General features: G+C 42.1%; 2 protein-coding genes across 4 annotated transcripts; both read right to left on the bottom strand.

The window, feature by feature from the left end:
* Positions 1-738: 738 nt before the first annotated feature.
* NCRK (Protein kinase superfamily protein) lies at positions 739-9,133 on the bottom strand. Of its 3 annotated transcripts, none has more exons than XM_088712733.2 (11): positions 8,465-9,133; positions 7,253-7,554; positions 6,314-6,443; positions 5,994-6,113; positions 5,556-5,663; positions 5,042-5,305; positions 4,521-4,762; positions 3,745-4,044; positions 2,926-3,162; positions 2,311-2,538; positions 739-1,344 (listed from the first exon to the last, which is right to left on the bottom strand). In XM_088712733.2, exons 3-11 carry the CDS (start codon positions 6,381-6,383, stop codon positions 1,033-1,035), a joined length of 1,881 nt encoding a protein of 626 aa, XP_088568859.2. In that variant the 5' UTR covers positions 6,384-6,443; positions 7,253-7,554; positions 8,465-9,133; the 3' UTR covers positions 739-1,032. The 3 variants fall into 3 exon arrangements, with proteins under 3 accessions (XP_088568859.2, XP_088568860.2, XP_008805214.3); XM_088712734.2 differs by lacking the exon at positions 8,465-9,133 and adding an exon at positions 7,003-7,146 and having other exon boundaries at positions 7,253-7,582; XM_008806992.6 differs by lacking the exon at positions 8,465-9,133 and having other exon boundaries at positions 7,253-7,912.
* Positions 9,134-10,574: 1,441 nt separating this feature from the next.
* On the bottom strand, positions 10,575-16,163 carry LOC103718263 (E3 ubiquitin-protein ligase WAV3). Its single transcript, XM_008806994.6, has 2 exons — positions 15,395-16,163; positions 10,575-12,934 (listed from the first exon to the last, which is right to left on the bottom strand). The coding sequence occupies exons 1-2, from the start codon at positions 15,626-15,628 to the stop codon at positions 11,021-11,023; spliced, it is 2,148 nt and encodes a 715-aa protein (XP_008805216.2). The 5' UTR covers positions 15,629-16,163; the 3' UTR covers positions 10,575-11,020.
* Between the last annotated feature and the right edge of the window lie 7,514 nt (positions 16,164-23,677).

Genomic DNA, 23,677 nt, shown 5'->3' with positions numbered 1-23,677 from the left:
TTCTAATGACGGATGGCCTGTCCATGCTATATGTCCCTTTGCCGCCTGCAAAATTTATATCAAGGTACTTCGGTGGTTCCCTGCGTTCGAGCTTCCTCATCTTACTTCGAGTTCTTTACTTTTCAAAGCCAGCTTTTCCAACCATGCAATCCATCGTTCGACTTTCAAAACCAAATTCTCTCATTATACGACGATAATTTGATTCGGTGATTGACGTAGATGGAGTCTTATTCGACTTAACGCAGAATTCATTCTTGTGAGAGTCAATTAATTTGCTGGAAGATGCTGAATCTGTGATGGCCTGCACGGACTTCGAATGTACGAGGAGTGATTCTCGAGGCATTTCATGCATCAGATAGAATGTCGTGCCTGGTGGTGATTACCTGCCATCACTGTTGCTGTCAATGTCTCAGAAAAAATAGTTGACAGACATCGGATGCATGGCCAGCCTTTCACATCAACTTCGGCTTCAAATTACTCGAGAACCAAGCATTGAGATATACTTACTCTCTGGCTTATGCTTTCTGCTCATATTTGCTCTCTGCCTGCTTAGATCACCTGACCCTAATTCGGATGGGTCCCGCTACTAAATGGTCCATGGTAACCTTAAAATCAATAATAGCGGGTGAACCTTAACCGAATTTCAGCTGGAGAACCTACCGCTTTGCCCTACCCCATAATTCAGTGCTTGATATGGGCATATTACAGCAATTCCACCCCACAGAAAGACAGAACACATTAAATCGATAATTATATCCAGGTGCTGATATTTGCACAGTATTGATAGCTTCGATCTGCAGGAAAAAAACAAAAATGATGGGGAATTTTCAGGGTGTATTCATTTAACTAGAGGCAATTTTCCCATCATCTCCTTTGATATCTCTGCAGTCTGTACATAAGTGTGGAATGTAATGCAGAAGCATTTCAGCAGATCACAGACAAATTATGGCACAACTTTATTTCTGCTCGCATTTGCTTAGAATCCTATGCTTCATTTTGCCTACGGATACTCTTCCTGCCACTTCAATCTATTCAGAGCGACCGAACGTTCGCCTGCATGAACGATTCAAGACGGGGCTCTGTCAGATCCACTGTCTCTTCATCAGAGGACCGCCAACTTTGAACATTTGAAGTCAGGAGGATAAGTCTCTCCATATACTCGGCAGAGAGAACTGTCTCGGTGTTCTTCTGGCGGTCCTCGCAAAGGTTTCGATCGATTGTTATTGGCAACGAGCACCGAGCTTGCCATCTCTCTGAAGCCGCTCGATTTGGTTCTTGTCTTTCAGCTGGACCTTGTGATCTCTCAATACTAGTAATGCTCTTGATGCTGGAAGAAGATGAACTCTGTATGGTACCGAGACAAGAATGTAAGCATACATGCGGTATTACAAGATCACCTAATAATAGTAGAACTGATAGGTGTATCGGCAGCACTCTATTAATGAAATCTTGAACAAGCCAATTCCTTCAAGATTTTGCTTTGACAAACCATAACTAAAACATGTGCAGTATGTGCTGCTATGAGTACCAAGCTCACAGCCAAAAGCATTTCTTTTTTTTTTTGGTGCATCGGCAACTCATGCTGCTCCAACATGAGCACAGCCTGCTACATCGAAAGCAAAAAGCCTACACAAAGCAAAAGGAAATGCTAATAACAAAGACCTTTGTAAACATAATTTGAACAAATGCCAGAGTATATTTGATTTTGTTATGAAGCTTATATGGGGTTAAAAGTAACAAGCTTACAGTGCCATGCATTTCCCATTTCCCTCCCATGTGTAGGAGACTGATGGGAAAACCTGACAAAAACCACATTATACTACAACAGCAACATCTTGAACATAAGCTGGCTTAAACCAGACTATACTACACCAGTGCCATCTTGAACATAAGCTGGCTTACAGCCGACAAACTAAATTTTGCCAGTGACTAGATTTTCACAATAAAGAACCATTCTGTCATAATTCCGGTAGTTATGCAGAGTTTGAAAACGTCTTTCTATTTCTCTATATTCTTAGTCCCCATTTTTTCCTATGAACTAGGAACAACCATGAGATCAGAACATAAAAATTTCAGGAGAAGTCGAGGAAAACCAAAACTTAGATAAAATCTCAGGAGAGCTCATAAAACTAATCAAGATAATGTATATGACAACAGAAATAGTAGCGCATTTGTAATGTGCCAAACACCACAGCTATCATAGCAGCAATGCATTTGGAAATAGTTAAAGAGAAGGTTAAAAAAATCTCTCTCTCTCTCATATCCTATAGGCAAGATTCTGAAAAAACTATACAGATAAGGTACACTCACCATAAAAAAACTTGTAGGGATGTTCCATCTCTTATACTTGTTAGGAGTAATAGTGGAGAGGATTTGAACAACTTCACTCATGGTAGGTCTCAAATCTGGATCCCACTGCAGACATTCTCTGGCCAAATGAGCCATTATTTGCATCTCTTCTTCTGGGAACTTTCCTTTGAGAAGTGGGTCAGGTAATTCTGACACAACTAGCTTATGATCGTGCAACCTAGATATTGCCTGCAATTAGTAGACATTGTGAAGTAATTAAAACATATTTGCTTATCTGGTAAATTGATTCATCTCGAACCAAGAATAAAACAACATCAAACAGCCTGCCTTTTGATGCCTCTCTGATGAAACCCTAATTGAAGTATCAATCTTAATGGAGGCCTCTTCTGCCTCCAGTGGATTATATATTTTATCGATGAATGGAAGTGAAGCAGTAAAAATAGTTAAACAAGTCTCAACAGAGTAAATTTTACAAGTCTAATCTTAGAATTCATAATGAGGGTAAATGAAGTAGTTCAATCTGTTCAGGGCATGATAAAGTTCATCTTGTTTAAGCTGGAGGTGCAATAGCTTTTTCTTCAGACTCAAATAGTCCAAGATGGTCAAGAAGATTACCCATATCACAAGGCTCTCATTGCCTCTATTTGATGACTTGTGGATCGGTTGCCGCCCAGTGACCAATTCCAGGATAACCACTCCAAAACTGAAAACATCTGACTTCAGTGAAGCCTTTCCCACAATAGCATATTCAGGTGCAAAATATCCAAATGTCCCCAGCATTCTTGCTGGAGAACTGGAACAACTACTAAGATCATCAGCCATTAGGCGTTTGGCCATACCAAGATCAGTTATCTGCATGCCAAAATGAAAATGAAACAACGAAAACCTGATATATGCACACTAGTTAGTAGTTACACTAAAGCTAGCATTTGGTATTCATGTCCAATGCTCAACCCAAATTTCAAATGTCATTCCAAAAATTAATACTCAACTTAGCAGATGGGTCTATGAGGCATGCACTCCAAACTTTAGTCAAACAGCATGATTTTAGTTGTAAAACCAAAGTTATATGTCCTTCTGACCTGATACATGAATGGGCTAAATTCATCCATTTTTCCCATATAAACTAACCAATTTTTCCACCTCATTGCTTCTTTTTTTCTCTTTCCGAGTGGTATTCCAATTATATTAATGGAGAAAAATGAAAAATCTGATGCAATGTTCCTCTGAGAAGCTTCTTTTGAGTGTTGTACCATTAATTTTTTTCCAAAAATCCTCAAAATTGAGAGATGATCCAAAGGCTACTAACAATGCAAGGATTTCCTTATTGTACCAATTGTGAGACAACAAGACTTTAAAAAATAGATGAACAGCACAATAATACCATAGAAACCTTGAAGTGCTTTTTGTGTTAGGTTCTAAGAATCTTAGTACCTTAGCTCTGTACTGGTCATCTAAAAGAATGTTGGTGGACTTGATGTCTCGATGCAAAATCCTAGGAGCAGCTGCTTCATGCAGGTATTCCAAGCCCCTTGCAGCTCCAATCGCAATCTGCACACGTGTCTCCCAGTCCAGCGGTTCTTTCCCTTGTGTTGCATCCAGACAATCTCGCAAATTACCATTGGACATGTACTCAAATACAAGGAGTCTCTCAGATTGCTTCCCTTGGGACTCCGAGCAATATCCAAGCAAAGGCACCACATGACAATGGTTGAGCCTTGATAACAATTCGATCTGTGTAAAGTGTTGCAAAATCATGAGTCAGAATATGTTGAAGGTTGCTATGAATTTGATGATTTAAACCCCAAAAGTTCAAAAAATACAATAGAAAGCTCAACATTATTTTATGCTACTAGTTTTATTTCTCACCTACTTTGCTGTTATCCTTGGATATTCATCTTTTTTGACTTCAAAAGGGAAAATGATTGAGAAACTATATGTGGATACTGAAATGACGTGGATTTATGCTACATGTGGGTGGGTGGGTGGGTGGGTGCGTGTGTTGGAAGGGGGTGTTGGTTGGGGTTGGAAGGGGGGAGTGTGTTGGAAGGATAGGGGTGGGAGGTGGCGGGGGAAGTATATCACCAGTAGTACAGGTGAAAATGAATAGAATGAAGGTAGTTTTGTTGTACCCATTAGAATTAAAGGAGACAATGAATGGCTAGATCTATAAGAAATAAGAAAAGTGAGAGCTGCATTTTGAGGAACACCTCGGACAAAAACTCAGAGTCTGCTTCTGGCCATCCGAGTGATCTTAGTCTCTTTACAGCAACAACTCTTCCATCTTTGAGATGACCACGGTAAACATTGCTGCTCCCTCCAATCCCCATTAGATTAGCACTTGAGAATTTATTGGTTGCTTGCTCTAATTCAACGTAGGAAAATTGGACAATGGCTCCAGGGAAAGTTCCTCTTTCACTTCCAAATACCCAGAAAAGCCTGTGTATGAATCCTGCATCAAAAAAGATTTAATGTTATTCCTAATACATTATTTGGATGCAAAGTATCACACTTCAAAGAAGCAGAAAAAATATATTAACAGAGTTTTGGCCGGTCTTCAAAGTTACAAATTAAACTAGCAGCAACAGTCAAAAGGAAAAGGCATATCTAGAATGTTATCTGAACCTTTCACCATCCGATGTTATTTGAATTGTTTATGTTTTGATGTAGGGTCCGTGTATGACTTAAATGTGTACATCTTAAGGAAGTTGGGCAAAAATGCACATATTACCTGTAAATCCATTGAAACCAGTGTTGTTCTTGGCCTGACATTGTGGGAATGAAGTAGATCGGTGGTTTATTAAGTTGGTCATGCTATTCCAACTTGTGTTTTTTTCAGATGAAAATGCTGGTGATGGCAGAGAAAATTGATCCTTGCGATAGAAATAGCATGCAATGGAGGTGAGAAATGCAATAGTTGTGAGCCCAACACAGAGTAGGAGAATGACCACAACACACTTGCGAGATAAATGCTTCTTTGCTCCTGTAGATGTTCCTGCAGAACACAGATAAGGCATAAAAAATGTTCTTTAACACGTCTGATGAGATTTAAAAAATATGGTCATAACTTACAGCCCACAAATATATTTATGTCGCAGGCAGCCTTGACCAAAAGAACTGTATGGCCACCAGCTAATGTAATTGCATGTCTCATTTTCTATTATATTGCTTTCTGAAAAAAGTTCTTACGTAGATCAAAGTATAATGAAGGAATGCACATCCTTCGCTAAGAATTTAAATTTTACCAGAAGTGCAATTGCAGGCAGTAAAACAACTGGCAGTATGGATGTTTCCTGGGCTTTGAGAAGTCCCTTCTGATTGACATGAGCAATTCCATACTCCATCCGGGTTTCCTGTTTCATCAGCCACAAATTCCGAATTCATAAAATAATGATCCTTATTGTGGTAGGACTATCAAGGCATATCATACAGAGAACATATCATTACTCAAAACCAGATGACAATTTAACTTTCATGAATGAATTAGCAGCACATTGAATTTGATGTCGTTAGTAAGTATGAAGTGAGTCGTGCAGTAGTATAATTGATTATTTATTTCACGTTAGCATAGAAAATTTTACAACAATAGGCTCGCGCACGAGTTTATATATAGGAAAGGTGGTTATCTCTTTTCAGTTGTACTAAGAAACTTCACGGCAAATGATAAGAGGCCAGATCGGTACCCGGTATGCAAGCACAGGATGTAGAGCAATTAGATGCAGTAGTGTAGTTCGGTGCACCTAGAGGACCACCAGCACATAAGCATATCCACTTTAATGTGCCCGATTCGCCTAAAGTTTTCTCTGTAAAAATTATAGACAAAGAATGAAATGGAAGCCTCAATAAAGTTAAACAGCACATAACAAACAAAGCAAAATGTCTATACAAACAGGGCCTAAATGATGTACACTCCATTTACAGCTTATCATCTTATTTTAATATAAAGATTAAATGTACATGAATAACATTTTTTTATGATTTGAAAAATCAAATCAATGCTAACCACAGGAAATGAATCGAAGCAAAAAGAACCAGCCGACGCAAAGGATGGCAACTTTTAAATGTAGCTCCATTAGCTTCAGGCCAGATCCCAAATTGAAGAGACGTCCAAGGCGTCAGTTTTTGTTTACAGGCTGTCACAGAGAAAACAAGATACGATAAAAATGAATCCATATCCATACAAAAAAACAGAAGAAGAAAAAAACATCATGCAGATGATTTAACAAAATATGAATTTCCGATCAGTCTATAATCTTTCAGTTGAGAGAAAAGACAAGCAACAGCTTTATCTAATTTCAGAATCATGACAAGCATAGCGCGGTATAATGGTCAAAATCTTTTAAATAATTTATATGATCTCCGACCTAAATGCTTGCAATGTCATATTTGCATACATATCAAAGGTAAGCCGCTTTAAATCTATGTCCGCTCATACAAAGAAAGATGATATCTGAAAAACAAAGGTATGCAGAAGAATAAAGCATATATGAGCAATTAACTAACGATCCCCCGCAAATCTAGAGGAGGAAAACAATATCTCATTCAAAATATGCAGTAGCACACCGAGCAAGAAATAGGATCCTGAAAAAGCAGAGAGGCACATTAACAGTATTTGTGTGTACAAAACTGAATTGTGTTGTTACCGAATTAATACACCAAGACAACAAAGAAGTTTTTGTTTTTCAGCTTTACTTAAATTGTTGTCAAAACTCAGAGTAGAACCGAGCTCCCTGTGGTCACGCCTTGAATAACCTAACGGGGGCAGCCACATCGTATATATATGGCCAGAAATGCATATGGTACGAAAAATGACAATCCTTGACCGATAGAGGCGTCCTTTACAAACACCGGTTTCCAGCACGCAAAATTTAATTGTTTTCAAGCATCGCTTAGGGGGGGAAAAAAAAGGAAAACATTAAAAATAATATTAAAAAAAACTTACCAGGAGCTCCTCAAGAACTCGGGCTCAGTCGAGAGGAAGAAATGCACCAATGATTGCAACACACATGGAAGTAGAGCAGCAAATGCTGGGATTTCTTGATTTCAGGTGAAGCATCATCATCCTCGTCGTCGTCAGAAAGAATAACATCAACAATTCTGAAAACCCCGCATGCCGAAGCTTTCAGTGCATCACTAGAAGCGCCTTGGACTTGCCATTAAATGGATGGTTTCTAGGTTGCCACCGAAATCCAACGACAACAAACGAGTTGGCTACCAGCCGCGAAGGCAAATCATTGAATCAGGCTACAGCGACAGAAATCGATTGCGTTATGGGACGCTAATAATGACAGAGCTACAATAATCAGAGGGAAGAAAAAATTGTCCAGCATCCACCTCTCGGAAAGCAACCCTTTACAAACCAGATAGAGACCGGCGACCTATTCGAGTATTATATGCCAAAGAATAATCCAGGTGTCACATTCTAGCTTTTGCTCGTCTTGACTTGGAACTTAGGAGTAATTGCTACTTCTCCCAACCATCGACCTCAAAAGCGTTATCCAGAGATCCAGAGGAGCTCCCTACACTCTGATCTTTCTTTCTTTTCTTTTTTTTTTCTTTGCAAGATTTTTTTTTAAAAAAAAACTAGAAATGGAAAGATTTCAAATGCTCGAATGCGCAACGGTTACTTAGCTTTAAAGCATAATCGATGTTGACGTTTGCTAATTAGTACTTAGTTATTTATTTGAGTTTTACTTGATATTATGATTATTTATGTTGCGGCTCCATGGCGCGGCTGTCGGTGACACTGACACATGCACTCTCCAAATCTAGTGCTTGCACTCTGGTCGCGCCTCAGGAGTCAGGGCCATCCATTTTGAAATCGAGCGGCTAACGGTCGGAAATCAAAGGAAATATAAAAGGCGAGGGTGTACCTATCAAATAAAAAGATGCCCGATCGATCGATGCGTGGAGTAGAATAGAATGGAGAAGGAAGGTATTGAATGGAAGGGCAATTATATTAATTTGGGATGGGCTATCATATCATCCGGTGATGACGCCATCGCGACTCCATTTGACGATCGAGATCGAAATTTTACCCCGCGCGTTGCGTCACATCATTAGTATCAGAATAATACAATGACAGCGAATAAAGTGCGTGGAGAGATCGAGATAAGATGATTAGAAAAAAGAATTCGCTGGATCCGATCCCTACCTGTCCTGTGGGCTGAGGGCGTTGTCTCGCTCTCTTCACAGCAGGAGAAACGGCGATCGATCCCCCCTCTCTCTAAATCTGCGTCAGCGTCCGTGGCAGCGGTTTAAATCCGACGGCTTTGAAGAGGGCTTTTCTCCTCCTCGTTTTTCGTCTGGGGGTTGAGGACGGGGATGATCGAGGAGGGAACTCCGGGCTAGGGTTTTAGCGTGGGATAGCGAAAGAGGGATCCGAGGGAGTGGTGAGTTGAGGAGGCATTTTGGATGGATGGATCGATCTCCGTCGACGAGAAAATAATTAATAGATAGGTGTAGGACCGCCGGGCAGGGCAGGCCGGATTTCAATCGGGGAGACGAGACAGGCAGATCGCGATGGAAAGTTGGGGCCGGAGAGAGAGAGAGATGGGGCGAATGCGGAGGAGGATGGATGGCAGGTGGGGGTTGACGTTGGGATCGAGAAGCAGATGGATGGAGAGGGAAGTCGAAGACGCTAATAATAATTAATAATCTGACAGAAATTTAAGAATAAAGAAAGGGAGTCATCGCATTCTCAGTTTCGTCCGCTGCGTTCTGGGGAGAAGACGAGGGACGGGCACACCTGTCAATAAGAAACGATGGCTACCATCGGCAGCTGGACGCTCCCTGGACCTGGTTTTTACTTTTTATGCGCCATATAAGATTGAAGGTTCATGAAGTGATTTTATTGCCCATTCAAATCTCGGGCGGTTTCGGGGGAAAGGGAAAAGAAAAAACGGATCGGGTAGGGTACGCTAAGGATGCAAAAGGTGAATGAGCTGAGGTGCTGAGCTCGCACGCAGCCGGGGACTCGACAAACGAATATTTGTTATTATTCCTCTCGACAACGTGAGCTGGATGGAGTGGTATATTTTGATTTCACATGCACGTCGCCTAGTAGCTGTTGTCGCCTCGTCTTTGTTTGATACATCCTCCTTCGAGCATGCTGGTTTTCGACCCAAAAAACACACGCACGCAGACAAAAAAAAGGCCCAACCCCGGGCTTCAAGCCCAATTATATTTTACCCCTCTTCTTCTCGCCTTCAGGAGAGGGAAGCAGTTCTAGTTTTGCAGCATCGGACCACCATCACCTTAAACCGTGAATGCGCGGCACAGGAAAAGTCCCCTCTCAGCCACGCTATTTTCACGAGAACTCTATTATTGGCCATCTGCGGCATCACGAGGTAAACTCCTCGTAATTAAACTTCAACGAATCCAGTCCACCAAAAGAGGAAGATGTTTATCGGACATTGAAACTAGTCGACCTGCTCCGGCCTTCCGAGTCCAGCATCTCCAAACGTTTGCATGCTCAGAAGTTGCATTTTAACGAAAAAAAGCGTGGTTGGCCCTGTCCATAGAAATGCTCGTCTGGTTTGTTCGTTGATCCCGGCACTCCTATCCGCAGAAATGCTCAGCTTGGAAAGTTAATGACGGGAAAAAGTGCATAATTTCAGCGTGCCCGATCTCATGCTTCATACAACTTCAATAAGCCATACATACTGCAATGCCAGGATGAAAGCTCACCTGACACCAATATCAAATTGGTCCTCAGCACTGGTTTCAGCACTGGTTAAATCAGGGTCAGGGATGGCATAGAATCGACTCGCGCGCAAAATCTTTCATCAGCTAAAAACATTCGGATTCATATGCTAACATGTGTCTGGTACAATTATACTACCAAGACAACGATTCTATGCAGTGCGAAGAATAAGAAGCAGGTCCCTCCCACCTGCTTGATTTTCTCTAGGTGTTTCTTTTTTGAAGCACGGAACAAACGCATGTTCTGAGGACATGTTTTCCGCTGTGGATCAATCAAAAATATGGATGCTCACTTGCCAATCCTCCAAAAATCCAACCATCAAACTGCCGGACACAATGCAGCTGCACTTTTTTTCTTTTTTAGACACAATGCAGCTGCACTTTTTTTCCTTTTTAGACACAATGCAGCTGCACTTTTTTTCTTTTTTCTCCCAACGAGAAAGGCTGTACTTATGCTAGAGCAGTGTGAAGCAGTGTGAACAACCGTTTCACCAAAAAAAAAAAAAAAAAAAAAAAAAAAAAAAAAAAAGAAGAACGAGAAGTGCGGCATGTAATTAATGTGGGAGGAATAGAAAAGGACCCGTAGACTTAAACCATAATTGACAGAAGACATATATCTTAAGAAGAATACAACCCACGAGGACAACGCATTCCCAAGATCACTAGCTCATACCCCCCTCCCTTCTCCTATGTACACAACCAAAACCAGAGCAAGAGGACAGAAGAGAAAGCACCCAGGTTAATAACCCTCCACCTTTTCCCCACTTGAACTGAACCATCATCTTTCCCACGCTCCTTACGTATCATAACCCAAACTTATTCATTTACAAGTTAACAATATACCCCATCACCAATGTAATAACCCTCCAAAATCTCCTTCTCTTTACCTTCTGCGCTGAACCCCGAGCTTCCATAGTGCCCAAAACAAAGAAGCAGCGAAAAAACAAAAGCAATGCTAAACAAAAATACCGGGATGAATTCTCCTCTCCACGTAAAATATGCAAAATTACCTGGGCCGTGGTCGTGCCGGGAATGATTTTGCATGTCGCATCTGTATATTTGGATGCCGAGATGCAGGACTCATCGTCTGGGAGCGCTGCAGCATGTCGACCATAGATGGTGTCTGATAGGTTTGCGAGAGGCTGCTATCTGTTAAGTCCCCACGGGTCGTTGCTCTCTGCCATGAGTGTGAGCTTAATCCTGACAGCACATATGCCCGCCCTGATGCTTCATACCTTTGCCGGCTGGCCATCCTTTCTTGCATCTCCCTCAGCTCCGCATCAAGTCCCAGGCACAGCTGGTCCCCTGATCGTGCTGCCAGAGATTCTGACAGCATTCTCCTGCGTTCTTCCAGTATGGAGACAGCCCCCGAGAGCTCGCCACGCTCGGCAGCAGCCCTTGCTTCAGCCATGGCCTCTGCAGCCAGGAGACGGTTCCTCTGACGATCCACCTCAATCGACATCGTTTGTTCCACAACAATCAACGGTCTTGAGATCTTCACCTCCACGCCTTCCACGTTCACTGTCTCCTTTGACACAGGATCTCTATAGGCACAGCACACTTTCAGCAACACGGTTTCTTCACAGGCTGGTGGAACATCGACGGACACCAGAAAATCCCTCCCTTCATCTGCATACAAGTCTCCCACGTCAATAGATCCACTCCGACCATCATCTCTGACCTGATTGGCATAGCCACCAGATTTTATGGAGCCAAGGTGAACATTCGGATGCACACACTCCACACCAACACGCATCTCTTGAACCACCACACTCAGAAGCCCACCAATGCACTGTGCAAAAGCATCCTGGATTGCACCCTCGGTCTCAATGAAAGAGAAAGTCCCACCAGAGGTCTCTGAGATCGAATGCATTGACTCAGAGTCATGGTCAGCACCGAAACCAAATACATGAACAGGTATCTGATAACCTGTGCCGCCACGAATGGAGGACGGAACAAGTGATCGGTAGTCTGGTTGCGTTGGTTGAGCACCGCCAGAAGTCGGGGTGACCATATATGTATCTTGCCCATCAGAGAGCAAAATGATGCTGCAGACAGGGTTCTTCTCCTTACGATCTTCAATCACTTTTGCACCCTTCCTGAGGCCTTCAGCAATGTTAGTCCCACCACCAGATGTCAGCAAATTGACGGCTTGCACGGCCTGCTGCCGGCCAGATTCAGACATTCTACGAAGGGGAAAGAGCCGGCGAGCACTTGATGAGAAGGCAATGACAGAAAGCCGGTCAGAGGGCCCAAGGTTTTGAATCACAAACCCCATAGCTCGCTTCAGCAATGCAAGCTTGGTACCACCCATGCTGCCACTGACATCAAGCACTGTTACAAGGTCAACAGAAGCTCGAGAGGTTTTCGAGAGGTTAGTGCTCCCATGGGGATTTCCACCGCATGGTTGTGCCCTGGGAGCAAGTGGAGCCTTGAGATGGATTAGAATGGTGAAGTTTTCTTCAGAATCTGACTGTTGAATGGCTGAGAATTCTGGGTATGTCTTGATCTCTACTGTTCTCATGCATCCATGTTGGGTTTCTTTAGCTGTTTCAGATAAGGAACCCAAAGACTCGTCATCATTGAAGACAATAGGTTCTGAACTGTGGAAGAGGGGTGTCAGATGATGCTGCCTATTCAAAGACTCAACTCGAGGGAGCCGCCGCAGCACATTCACATACCCATCATCTTGAGGCCAATGGACTGGATTAACTCTCGCTCTTCCATGAGGGTACTCAGAGGATGGGGGCCCTCCAAAGGGTACCTCCTTCCATTTGGCCCTACAAACGGGGCACACATGATTCCCATGTTTTACATTTGCAGCAATACAATGGAAATGGAAGGTATGAGAGCATTCTGCAGTAAAGAGAGCATGACCATTTCCTGGTTTCATGGAGGCTAGACATATAGCACATGTTTTCTGAAAACCAAAAATATATACAGCGCAAACTCAGAAAATGTAAAATTTCAAAGCACGTGCACATTAAAACCTTAGTATTGAGCAGCTATCAAAGTTATGTGATATAAACAGTACGTGAGAACAAGGCATATTCAAGCACCATGTAAAAAGAAAAATAATCAGACACACAAATGAAGGGAGCGGTCAGCAGCGGTGGCAATATCATTGTGAATACAAATCTAGCAAGACAGCTTTTCTGATGATCATGTTTCACTCAGTTCGCCTTACAACAAGATAAATTCCTGAAAGTAGCAAGTTAACACCTAATAAAGAGGTCAATCAATCTGAAGGATTACTGGAGATGACAATAGTGATGATTAGTTAACAGTTCATCCAAGGTCCAAGCGCCGCTTACCCCAGTTTCCTAACAAATACTGAAGCAATAAAGAACCTAAGTTTTTTCAACAACAACATTAATTCCATTGCTGTCACTTTGATAATATGCAACAAGAAAAGCATCCATGCAAGACCTCAATCCATACATTTACATTTAATCAACTGAAGTAAGAAAAATTTTGAATTTTGTATATAAATATTGTGTTCAGAGTTGATGTTACAGTTCAAATCAAACAGAACAAGAGAAACAAATACATGAACCATTAGTGGATACCCAAATGACACAAATAAAGAAAAACCAAAGTAACACTAGAGGGTTGACAATCAGAAACACCTAATCAATAACATGAACAAAGGCAATGATGAATTAGGAACATAAAATGGGGAAACAATGGCCCGCAGGACATAAATAACATGAAAGTAAGGATAATAAAAAAAAATGCTTGCAAAGAAATGGAATAAAGTAAATAAAATCATGAGATACAAGCATGGCAAAAAACACTTAAAATTCCACAATGAAACTTGGAATCACGTCCTAATTTCTCGGAATTGCTCAGACAGTTCTGTAGAAGAGCAAAAAATATCTTATAACTTCTTCATACCAAAAATAATATAATACATTTCAAAAATTCATGAAGTCAAGGATGCAAGAAGTTGCAAAGGAAAACAGCAAAATTTCTTAACTGTAAAACAAAAGGATGCACATGTTATTGCAACAAAGAGAAGTCATCTGTTTTTCAATGATACACTCTTCCAGACAGAAAAGTGCACACTGAAGAATCCTCATTATTGAAGGATTTATAAACATCATACGAATAGCTTAAATTATTGCTGATCATGCACATCATAGAAAGCCAAAAAAATTTGGCATATAACGTCAGTCAGCTTAGGAAAAAAATGATGAAACACTTAAATTGCTTTCAAACCCACAGAGTAACTGACAATTGCAGAAATCATAGTAGCAAGCATGGCTATCGAGTAACTTATAATAATATATCAGGCGCTTACAATCTGAGTACGGTGAATGCTAATCCATCTATATTAACCAATAAAAACATTTGATTTCTCCCAGGTATATACCCTAGGCCACTATATGCACCATCTTGCGACAGAATTTTAAATCCTCGCCTTAGGATATGCACCCAAGTTCATGTTACTACCTTGGCGGCCTACCCATCAAAAGTAACATAATGAACAGCTCTAGACATGAACACGAGAGTTGCTCTTATTATTAGGCAAACTGAAGACCCTGAAAGGGTTCGTCAATTTCAGTAACTCAACATGCAGAAAATTTTTAAGATACAAAGAGCTAAAATTACAAATCATTACGTAGACCTCATATATGATCTTGCTACCTATTTTAGTTCTTCAAACTAAATCTGTAAAGCAGAACATGAACAGCAAACAGGATAGCTGGAGCAGGAATCTGATTTAGTTAGAAAATCTTTGACCAAGAGAAATACCAAATGATGAGATCAACAAACCTTCTTAAGTTTCATCTGTCATGAAATTATGAACCCTTTACCTAGTCTGCCCCACTAGTTAAGACTTAAGATGGCCTCCTGTCCTCATTAGCCAATACCCACAAATAACTGTTCCAAAGTAAAGGAGACTTTTTAATTCAGGGTAAGGCGGAGGTAATGAAAGGAAAGGGCCCTTGCCTGATAAGCAAAATGGCACTGGGCCATAAAGGGAGTGGGATTGGTAAATTTCATGCCCCCAAAAAGAAGAGAAAAATCAAAAAGGATCGCGTGAAGAAAGCAACAAGACGCCACCATCCCAATTCCATGATTTGATACAACAGCACCAAAAGAGAAGGCAAAAAGAGACCACCAACTCATTTATACCCATTCCCATATAAAAAAAGCGGAACCGGAAGCATCAACAAAATTTATTCAATAAGGCATCCAAAAAAAAAGTAATTTTTCAACCACTGCAGACTGAGCTCACCCAGATCGCAAGATTCCGAACGAATCAATAAACAGTCATCATTGAGCACGATATCATTAAAAAAAAAACTACAAATTAAATCATGAATAATTTCAAGAAAGGTTTGCGCAAATCGGAGGCAAAAAAAGGCCAGACCTTGGACGATCTGCTTCCAGATTTGTAAAGCCGGAGGCCGGACGAGGTCGGAGTCGGAGTGGAGGGCATCAAGGCGCGGAAATCCGAAGCCCCCGACGCCGGAGAGACCGCGGCAGCGTCCGAGGATGTCCCAGAGGGATAATCGGACGGCGAGGCGTCGTCGAGAGTCTTGGGGACGTAGACGCAAAGGTTCAAGCCGAGAGCGAGCTTGGCTTTCCTCCATCTGCTTCCCATTTTCGCCGAGACGGGATCGAGAGGCCTCGTGGTAGGGTTCGAAGATCTCTTAGGCGGACTAGCTTTGCTTCATTACGGAACCCCCAACAAGATTTCAACGAATCGGAGAAAAGGTTTCGAGATAGGAGGTAAGAAAAGGCGGAGATTTCGAGGGGGGAGGAGGAGGAGGGCAGGGGAATCGATCGAAGGCGGATTCGAAATAGAGAAGAAGTTGGGGGAAGAAGAGACGGAAGTGGTTTTCCAAGAGGCAGGTCTAGGATACGTAATCAGTCGCCGACGGAAGTGGTTTTGCTCTCGTTCGGCGAGCCGCCATTAGCGAGGGGGTTGGCGGTCGAGAAAGAGAGAACGCGCGAGTGAGGGCCGAGGGGGATGGGTTTTGACCTCCGGGCAGCTTTTTAGACTCTGAGGGATTGGGACTTGAAAAAGAAGGAATTTGTTAACTTTTCCTTCTGTTTCCCGCACCACCCTGCCTTCCTGGTTTATTAACAATTAATGCCACCGGGAGAGATAAGGAGAGAGTGGAATTGAAGGGTGCATGAGCCCTGAGCCATCCGGGAGCTAAAAAAATATAATAATTAAATTAAAATTTAAAAAAATGTTTGAAAATAATTTGGAACAGAGAAAAAAATTAGCAATTTATGGGCGGCAACTTTTTTGAAAAATTATTTTTATTGCATGCACTATATGACCATACAAGCTTTATCATGATTCTTCCATACAGACCCATTCATTAAACATCATATTATATTTTCATAAAAATGATTAGGTTAAATGTTGCATTATAGAAAATAATTTTTTTATTAAAAAATAAGATATTATCAATACTATTTGCATTATATAATCATGCATGCATGCAGGCGATGGTAATAGTTGATTTTTGTAGATTTTATTTATCAAGCCTGCATCTTCGTTGTAATCAATAATTATGGTTTACTGTATGCATGATGATGCTGGTACATACAGTAATACTTTCTCGGGGCCGGGCACCGACGAGTGGACAAGGTGCCCACATCGTCTTGAAAGTGGGTGATTTCGGTGCATCGAGTTTTTTTTTCCTATATCGTAAAGTTTGGTATCCGGTCCGTGGAGGAAAGGACGGGTATATGGACCCGTCGGCTGGGATGTTTCGGAGTGATCGCCAGAGCTTTGTATGCTACCCAGAATAAGACGGTGAGCTGCTGGAATCAAAAGTCTCGCATTGGACAGAGCACTTGTCTCCAATCTCCATGCGGCTGTTCAAATTGCCGGATCTTAATTTCCTGAGGTGACTCGGTCAATGTAACGGAGAACGTAATTTTACATCATTTTTGATAAATTGCAGGATCTCATTAACCTTTTCCTTTAGGATATGGTAAATCACCTCCTTACAAGGAGGCCGAATCCTTGTATTTCGGGATTTCTTGGACTTTCGAATAAGCTAGGTTGATGCATGTTAAAGTGCGAGATGTGCGTTAATCATAATGGGCGTGTTTTTTTTGTCTAGATTTAGTAAATCATCTGCTATATGAAACCAACCGAGGCATTGCATGTCTAGCGTTGGTACTTGGTAGAGCATCGGACGCATTATCCCATCATGCATTTGGTCTTTGGATAAAAAATTGATTCAGTTCATCGCAAGTGGAGGTTCTTAGTTAGGCACGAATATAGAGCACCACCAACCCCATCGCTGGATTCAAGCGGTTCGCGACGAGGATGGTCGCCAAGTGCCGCCAAATTTAGTACAGGTTTCACGCTTTCCCGGAGGAAATATGGCCAATCTTTACGTGGAATCTTCTGCGATCACGGGCTGTCTCTTGTTATTTGTGCAACCGGCTCCTGTTCGACCCACCGGACCCTCGGCGCTTATGTCCCAGCCTGTAAGCCGTTTGGTTGGATCAGATCCGCCGTTGAGCTGAACGGGTGGAACAATCCAACCGCAAAGCAGCATGTGCAAAGTTATATATAATATGTACATTGTAAATATATGTGTACACTTGCTGCTTGGCCGGATCCATCAGCTCGAGGATGGATCTCAACGAACTAAAAATTTTATGTTTCGGAAGGGCGGAATTCGAGGAATCAAGGCCACCCGCAAAATTGAAGACCCGCGCTGCCTGGAGAAACAGTCTACTTTTCTCGTGGATACCCCGAGCATAGGGTAAGTAGAACATGCATATCAACGTGCGGCCCGATGCTTCTTATTGTTCCGTTCTATCCCAAGAAAACTTTAGTTATTATTGAAAATGATGGAGCCTACATGAAAGGCATATTAGTTTTCTCGGGTGTCAGATAGGATCATGATCGAGGTTGGCTGCTGCCAATTTTACAAGACTAGTAAATTATGCTCATCAGACCACCTGTTTTTCCCTGGACAAAGACCGGAAGAGGGCATCTCTTGGCCCGTTGATTGCATTAAGTTAATTGCATCCATTCAGAAGAGATTGGTAAGCGCTGGCTTACCAATACGTACAGGAAGAAGCTTCTTCTCGATCCTAGCGGTGGATTGGCTCGATGTTCTCTCTATCATAAGATCCGCAAACGCAAGTTGGGAGTCCAGGAGAGGAAAGAGGGAACGATAGGGGTGATGGGCGTGTGTCCCGAGCATCACGATGAGCTGGATTAATTAATTACGTGTGGAACTTTGCCCGGCTTCACCAATGTTAGCCAGGCAAAGGCAAAGGCTCGGCTAGGCTCGGCTCCAACAACGTGGACTTACTTGTTCGACCTTACCATGCTGGCCGGCAGCATGAAGATAAGAACTGGAGGAGTTCACAGGGCCTGCTTGATCTGCGATACGTGCCTTGTCTCGCAGCCCAGTTAAAGACTGTCAATGTAAAAGCCGGACTACGGTTGGTCGTGCTTGGATTGGGATTTCCCTTTGCAAGCAGAAATTTTTGGGGCGCCAAACTCGATTCTTGAAGCTTGTTTATCCATTTTCGCACCAGCTTAGCATTGCATCGAGTCATCCTCATGAGCTGGCTGAAACTCGCATGCATGGCTTCTTTTGGAATCAAATCGAGGACTTTCGCAGCCTCATCCAAAGAGGTAGACTAAGCCGAGATGAAGATGCACCGCAGAACCATGCGCGGCGGCTGAACAACACAGAAGAGTTCGGCAGAATCATGTGGGTATACGGGGCCAGCTAGCACGGACCACCATCAGGACGAACGTCGTACAGCAATTCGAGCCGTCTGATCTTGATCTGGTGGTTTGCTGCATGCAAGCCATATCTCATGCTAGGAGCGTAGAGTTGAGAGGAGGCGCAGAAAGGAAAGGAACGTGCATGAAAGGGGTCCACCATCATCCCATGTGCCGCACGACAAATTAATGTTGCTGAGGGCGGCAGCAGGCCTTTTTCTCCGATGCCGTGGATAAGAATGCCACCCCGGGAACCCCATGTACATAGAGATAGAGATTCCATGTCATCTCCTTTGATGTCCTGGAGCGTGGAATTTCCATCCACGCTACTTTGTCGATCGACAGCAGCCCACGGTTATTCGCACGAACAACATAAAAATCAGCAGCGGCGGCAGGGGCGTCGCTATCAACGGTTGATTCCTCCCCACCCCTGATGTTAGACTAAACACACCAAAACAGAGAACGAATGCGACGCATATCGGATTTTTGTGCGTGGCCAGCCTGCCACTCATTGCACTACCCCACGCGATGCGACAATTATGTGCATATATGTGTTGTTGCACAATTTATGACCATATATAATTTTAACTCTCTTTTTTTTTTTTTGAAAAATATGGGGGAACGTAGATTTAGACTTAGACAAATCATCCATATGGAAGAGAGGTGCAATTAGCTATGCCAACAAGGAGAGGGGATTTTTTTTAGCCGTAAAATAACAAAAATCATCATGTACTTATATAGGTGTCTATATGCATGAATCTTGCCCTTGTTGGTAAGTTCAAACAATAGTAGCCATCACATGTGGTAGCATGCATCATGTCAAGATTTGACACCAATGATTTAAGCTACTGGATGTGTTTTATTACCTCCAAATTATTTTTTGTTAAAAAATAATATAATTAGAAGTCTCCGGCTTATGTATCTAATAATAGAAAAAATATATATTATTATATATTTTCAAATTAACCATTTTTTGCCACTAGATGCACGAGTGATGTATAGACTATAGATCTATAAATTATATAATTTTTTTAATATTAAATAGCTTGGAGATAGAAAATTATGTATATATGTGCATGCGCGCGCGTATATATATATATATATATATATATATATATATATATATATATATATATATATATATATATATATATGCGCGCACGGATCCAACTATAAAAAGATTTCCAACGTCCAAAAAAGGTGAGGCCATGCATCTACAAGAGACTCTTCACAGACGAACCGTAAAGAGATATATTCCATCAGCAAAGATGTTATATAAGAAATTAAGAGCCAAAGTATCATGAACCTAGGTCAATTTGGTACATGGAAAGACCGCCTCAGAATCTAGGTTATATTGGTAACCAAATGATTGGATCTCTCACATGCTAGGATAATCCAACAAACTACACATTAGGCATCTTATAGCCAAGAGTTGCAAGAACCTCCATGGACTTTGTAAGATTTAGCGGCAGTTTTCTTTCTCTTTTTCTTTTTTCGTTTTTTCAAAAATGATGGCAATAGAGTGCCTTCCAAGTTTGCAACTAGAATTATTCACAATGAATAAAAGGACCAGCGATTCTGACAAGTAAGTGAATGAGAGATGGAGAACATCAGGGAAAGAAATCTCCTGAATTAGTCACTTGTTTGTTGTCTGTGTGGCGGTGGAGCTGCTTTAGCAAGCCCTGCTTCACAGCTTTTGGTGTTGAATTACCTCAATCAAGCCTGATAGATCCGTGGCCTAAGAAAGGAGGCCAAGCCCTGGCACCAAAGAGTCCTTGTACTTCTTTTCACGAATGCTTTCCTTCCCAAACTTACGAAATCCTTGCCAGTACAACAGAAGCAAGCGAGAGAGCGGAATATAAGGAATATCATATGCTCTCTCCAAAAGACATGACCTTTACATGTCCTCCTTTGGGAGGAGGGCAACTTTCTCATCGAAAAGGCCTAACCTTTTCTTTTAAAAGCTGTTTTATGGAGCATAAGTGGGACTATAGCAATCTCCACTTAGATGTGGGCAAGGATTCGTGTGCATATATACCCAAGCTGAGGCTGGTCAAGGGTTAAATTGCTCACTTGGTGTTGCCATAGGAAGAACATGAACAGGGTCAGAGAATGCAACGTTTGATGCCCACCCACCACCACAAAGCAAACTAGCTTTTTCCTTCTTTTTATTTGTCTCGTCCTCACTTTTTATTATAATTCCAACGTCCGATCGAGAAATAAATAAATAAATGAATAAAAGGGCTATAATTACCTGCCCTAATAAGCCACAGCTGGGCTCCACTTGTCCCATCGCTGCATAAGATATGGTAACGGATGGCGCTAACAGGAAGGGCGGGGAAACTTCGCGGATGCCTGCTTTGGACCACAGAATGGCCCAGCGCGATGGCTGCCATCAAATGACGAAGACGATTTTATGTGACACACATGGTGCGTTGCCGCTTATAGCCATCCATTTTGTTTTTTTAATGACGGTGCAAGCTATGCACCATTAACAATATCGGTCCAAAAGGAATGCCTCATCTAAGCGTGCATGGAAGGGGCTCCTTGCAACGAAGAAAGCGTGCTTTCTACAGTAGTGCTTGGCCCGTTAGTGGTCCAGCCCATCAATCACCCTCCGGGCTATAACCTGCGCTCGCCCTTGAGTGCTTGATCACAGTTTTATCTGTCTGCATCACGGAAGAGCAAATAGCTCTATGTATTTCGGAGTGTAAGCCCAAATAAAATCGACCTGTGCATGCTAATATGGGTTCAATTTTCTGATCCATGATCACGAGGAATGCTGGATGCGCGCACCCATTGTGCCCGGAGAACCATTTGGATGCAACATGTTTTGTATGCTCGTAAACTTTATACAGGCACCACAACAAAGTACTTTTAGGTGACATTTGGTGATCCAAATTGGAACACCGAGATGATCTTACAATACCGGTTTTCTTTATTTGGGAGTAATTTGATCCATAATGATTTAAGATCGCGGTGTTTAGTATGCTGTGTTCCTCGGTTATCCACAAAAAATCTATTTGGTATTCCATAGGAATCCATAATCACTCACCATATAATACCAAAATTATTTCCGATATATTTTATAAAAATATATTTATTATTCATATAAATTATATAATAAAAATACTAATATATTTATTTATATATGAATTGTTTATATATTTTATAAAAATATATTTATTAGTTCTAAAAATATATTTAAGTTGGGCTGCAAGAGATTAGGCTGGACCTGGCCACTCCAGGCCGGCCCACGAGCCCCAAATTTTTTTTTTTTTGGGTTACGGTCCAAATTTAATTAGGCCGATCAAATGAACCCAGCTCATTTCGGTCAAAGGGTTGGGTCTTACGCTGTCCAGTTCTTTTGTACTGGATTTGAACCAGAACAAATGAAACCGTATCTAGTGCAAGAGTAGGTTCTCTTTAAAGTTTACTTTATTGCCGGGTCACATGGCGGTAATGGGTATGAGCTTTAAAAAAATATATGATATCACTGTTTTGACATGTGAGCTAGATGTTTTTGGCCCCGCAATTTTCAGCCACTAACGTTTTGAGTGTGGGTTTGTTTGCTTGCTGGAGGTAAAATTTTCCCTCCCTCCCATACCGATAGGCACCCTTCCAAATTTGTAGGCAGATATGGACTTATTACATATAGTTGTCGGCTGCCAACGTCTTATCACCACAGCCATGACGCTAGCTAGCTGCATGCCCTGGGGACAAAGGAGGCTCACGGGACTTGGACATCATGCACAAGCGTGATGCGCGACGAGCGGTGAGAATGCACGAGTCAACTCAGAGATTGGCGAATCAACGGTGAGCCCCCACCCTAGATCGTGTTTTTGCTGCGCATAGATACGCCAAACTTAGCTCGCTACTAGGTGCGAGGAGGCCGCGTGGCATGCGATCCAAATGGAAGGTTGAATCTTGCAGGGGTCACCACCCGGACAGCATAAATGAGTAGGGTGGTAGGTAGGTGAAAGAAACGTGCGCTCTGCTCTTCAAGCCCAGAAAAAAGAAAACAAAAATGGCTTTCTGAACCACTGGTAGTTATAAAGTTCTCGTGCTTTCTACAACATATATTTTTATTCTTTCTTACATTAAGAGATGCTATTCCCCACCTTCTTTTCTTTTTCTATCTCGTCTTCTTGAAGACTGATTCCAACAGGAATCGAACCCGGTCTCTCAAGAAGGCAGAAGCAAGAAAGTTTCGTTGCCTATCGTGGCTGCAAGAAATTAAACGCCATGTCATTAGAAAATGTGGGTGCAAGTTCTTCGGAAACAAGGGTGCAAGTTCCTACAAGAAAATTAAAAAAAGACTGTGGAAAGCAATGTTCCCGAACAGCGAATGCAGGTCAGACTCTACGTGTACCATCTTCACGTGAAACTGAAACTTGTAACGGTCCATGCACCCTTGAGTCTGCAAGGCTGAGATGACCATAAGTTCACACAGGTGCTGACCGCGTCCAAGAAAGCAAAATAATTTGTCATGGAGCGACCTTAAAGACCTTTTCACGCACTCGGAGTTCGGTTTAATGGCGTCGTACGTGCCCAAGATTTAGGTCTAAGATTTTTTGCTTCTTGTTGTAGAACTAGTTTTCCTTCTAACTTTTGGTTTATAAATTCACACAGTCTTCTAACTATTGGATGCCAGTGTTGATGGTCGTATCCATGAATGCAGGGTGATAGGCCACGAAGCGAGCTTAGAACACGTCAGGCTGGCCCGGCATCACATGCGTCCTGATTCCTCTTTCAGTTTCAGTTTTCAGAAAGCAAATTAGAGTCTACATAGCAGTGTATACCTGTATGAACGAAAAAGAACGAGCTGACCATCACAAGAAAATCGGATCTATTGGATCCTTGGATGGGACGGTGACAGAAACTGCGGTTTACATCTCCTCCATCGCCGGGAGTTCTGTAAAAGGAGAAGCC

Source organism: Phoenix dactylifera, chromosome 16 (assembly GCF_051530095.1).
Source record: "Phoenix dactylifera cultivar Ajwa chromosome 16, Ajwa_hap1_PhDact_Kaust_v1.1, whole genome shotgun sequence".
NCBI lineage: Eukaryota > Viridiplantae > Streptophyta > Magnoliopsida > Arecales > Arecaceae > Phoenix > Phoenix dactylifera.
This window is presented reverse-complemented; position numbering and strand designations above follow the sequence as displayed.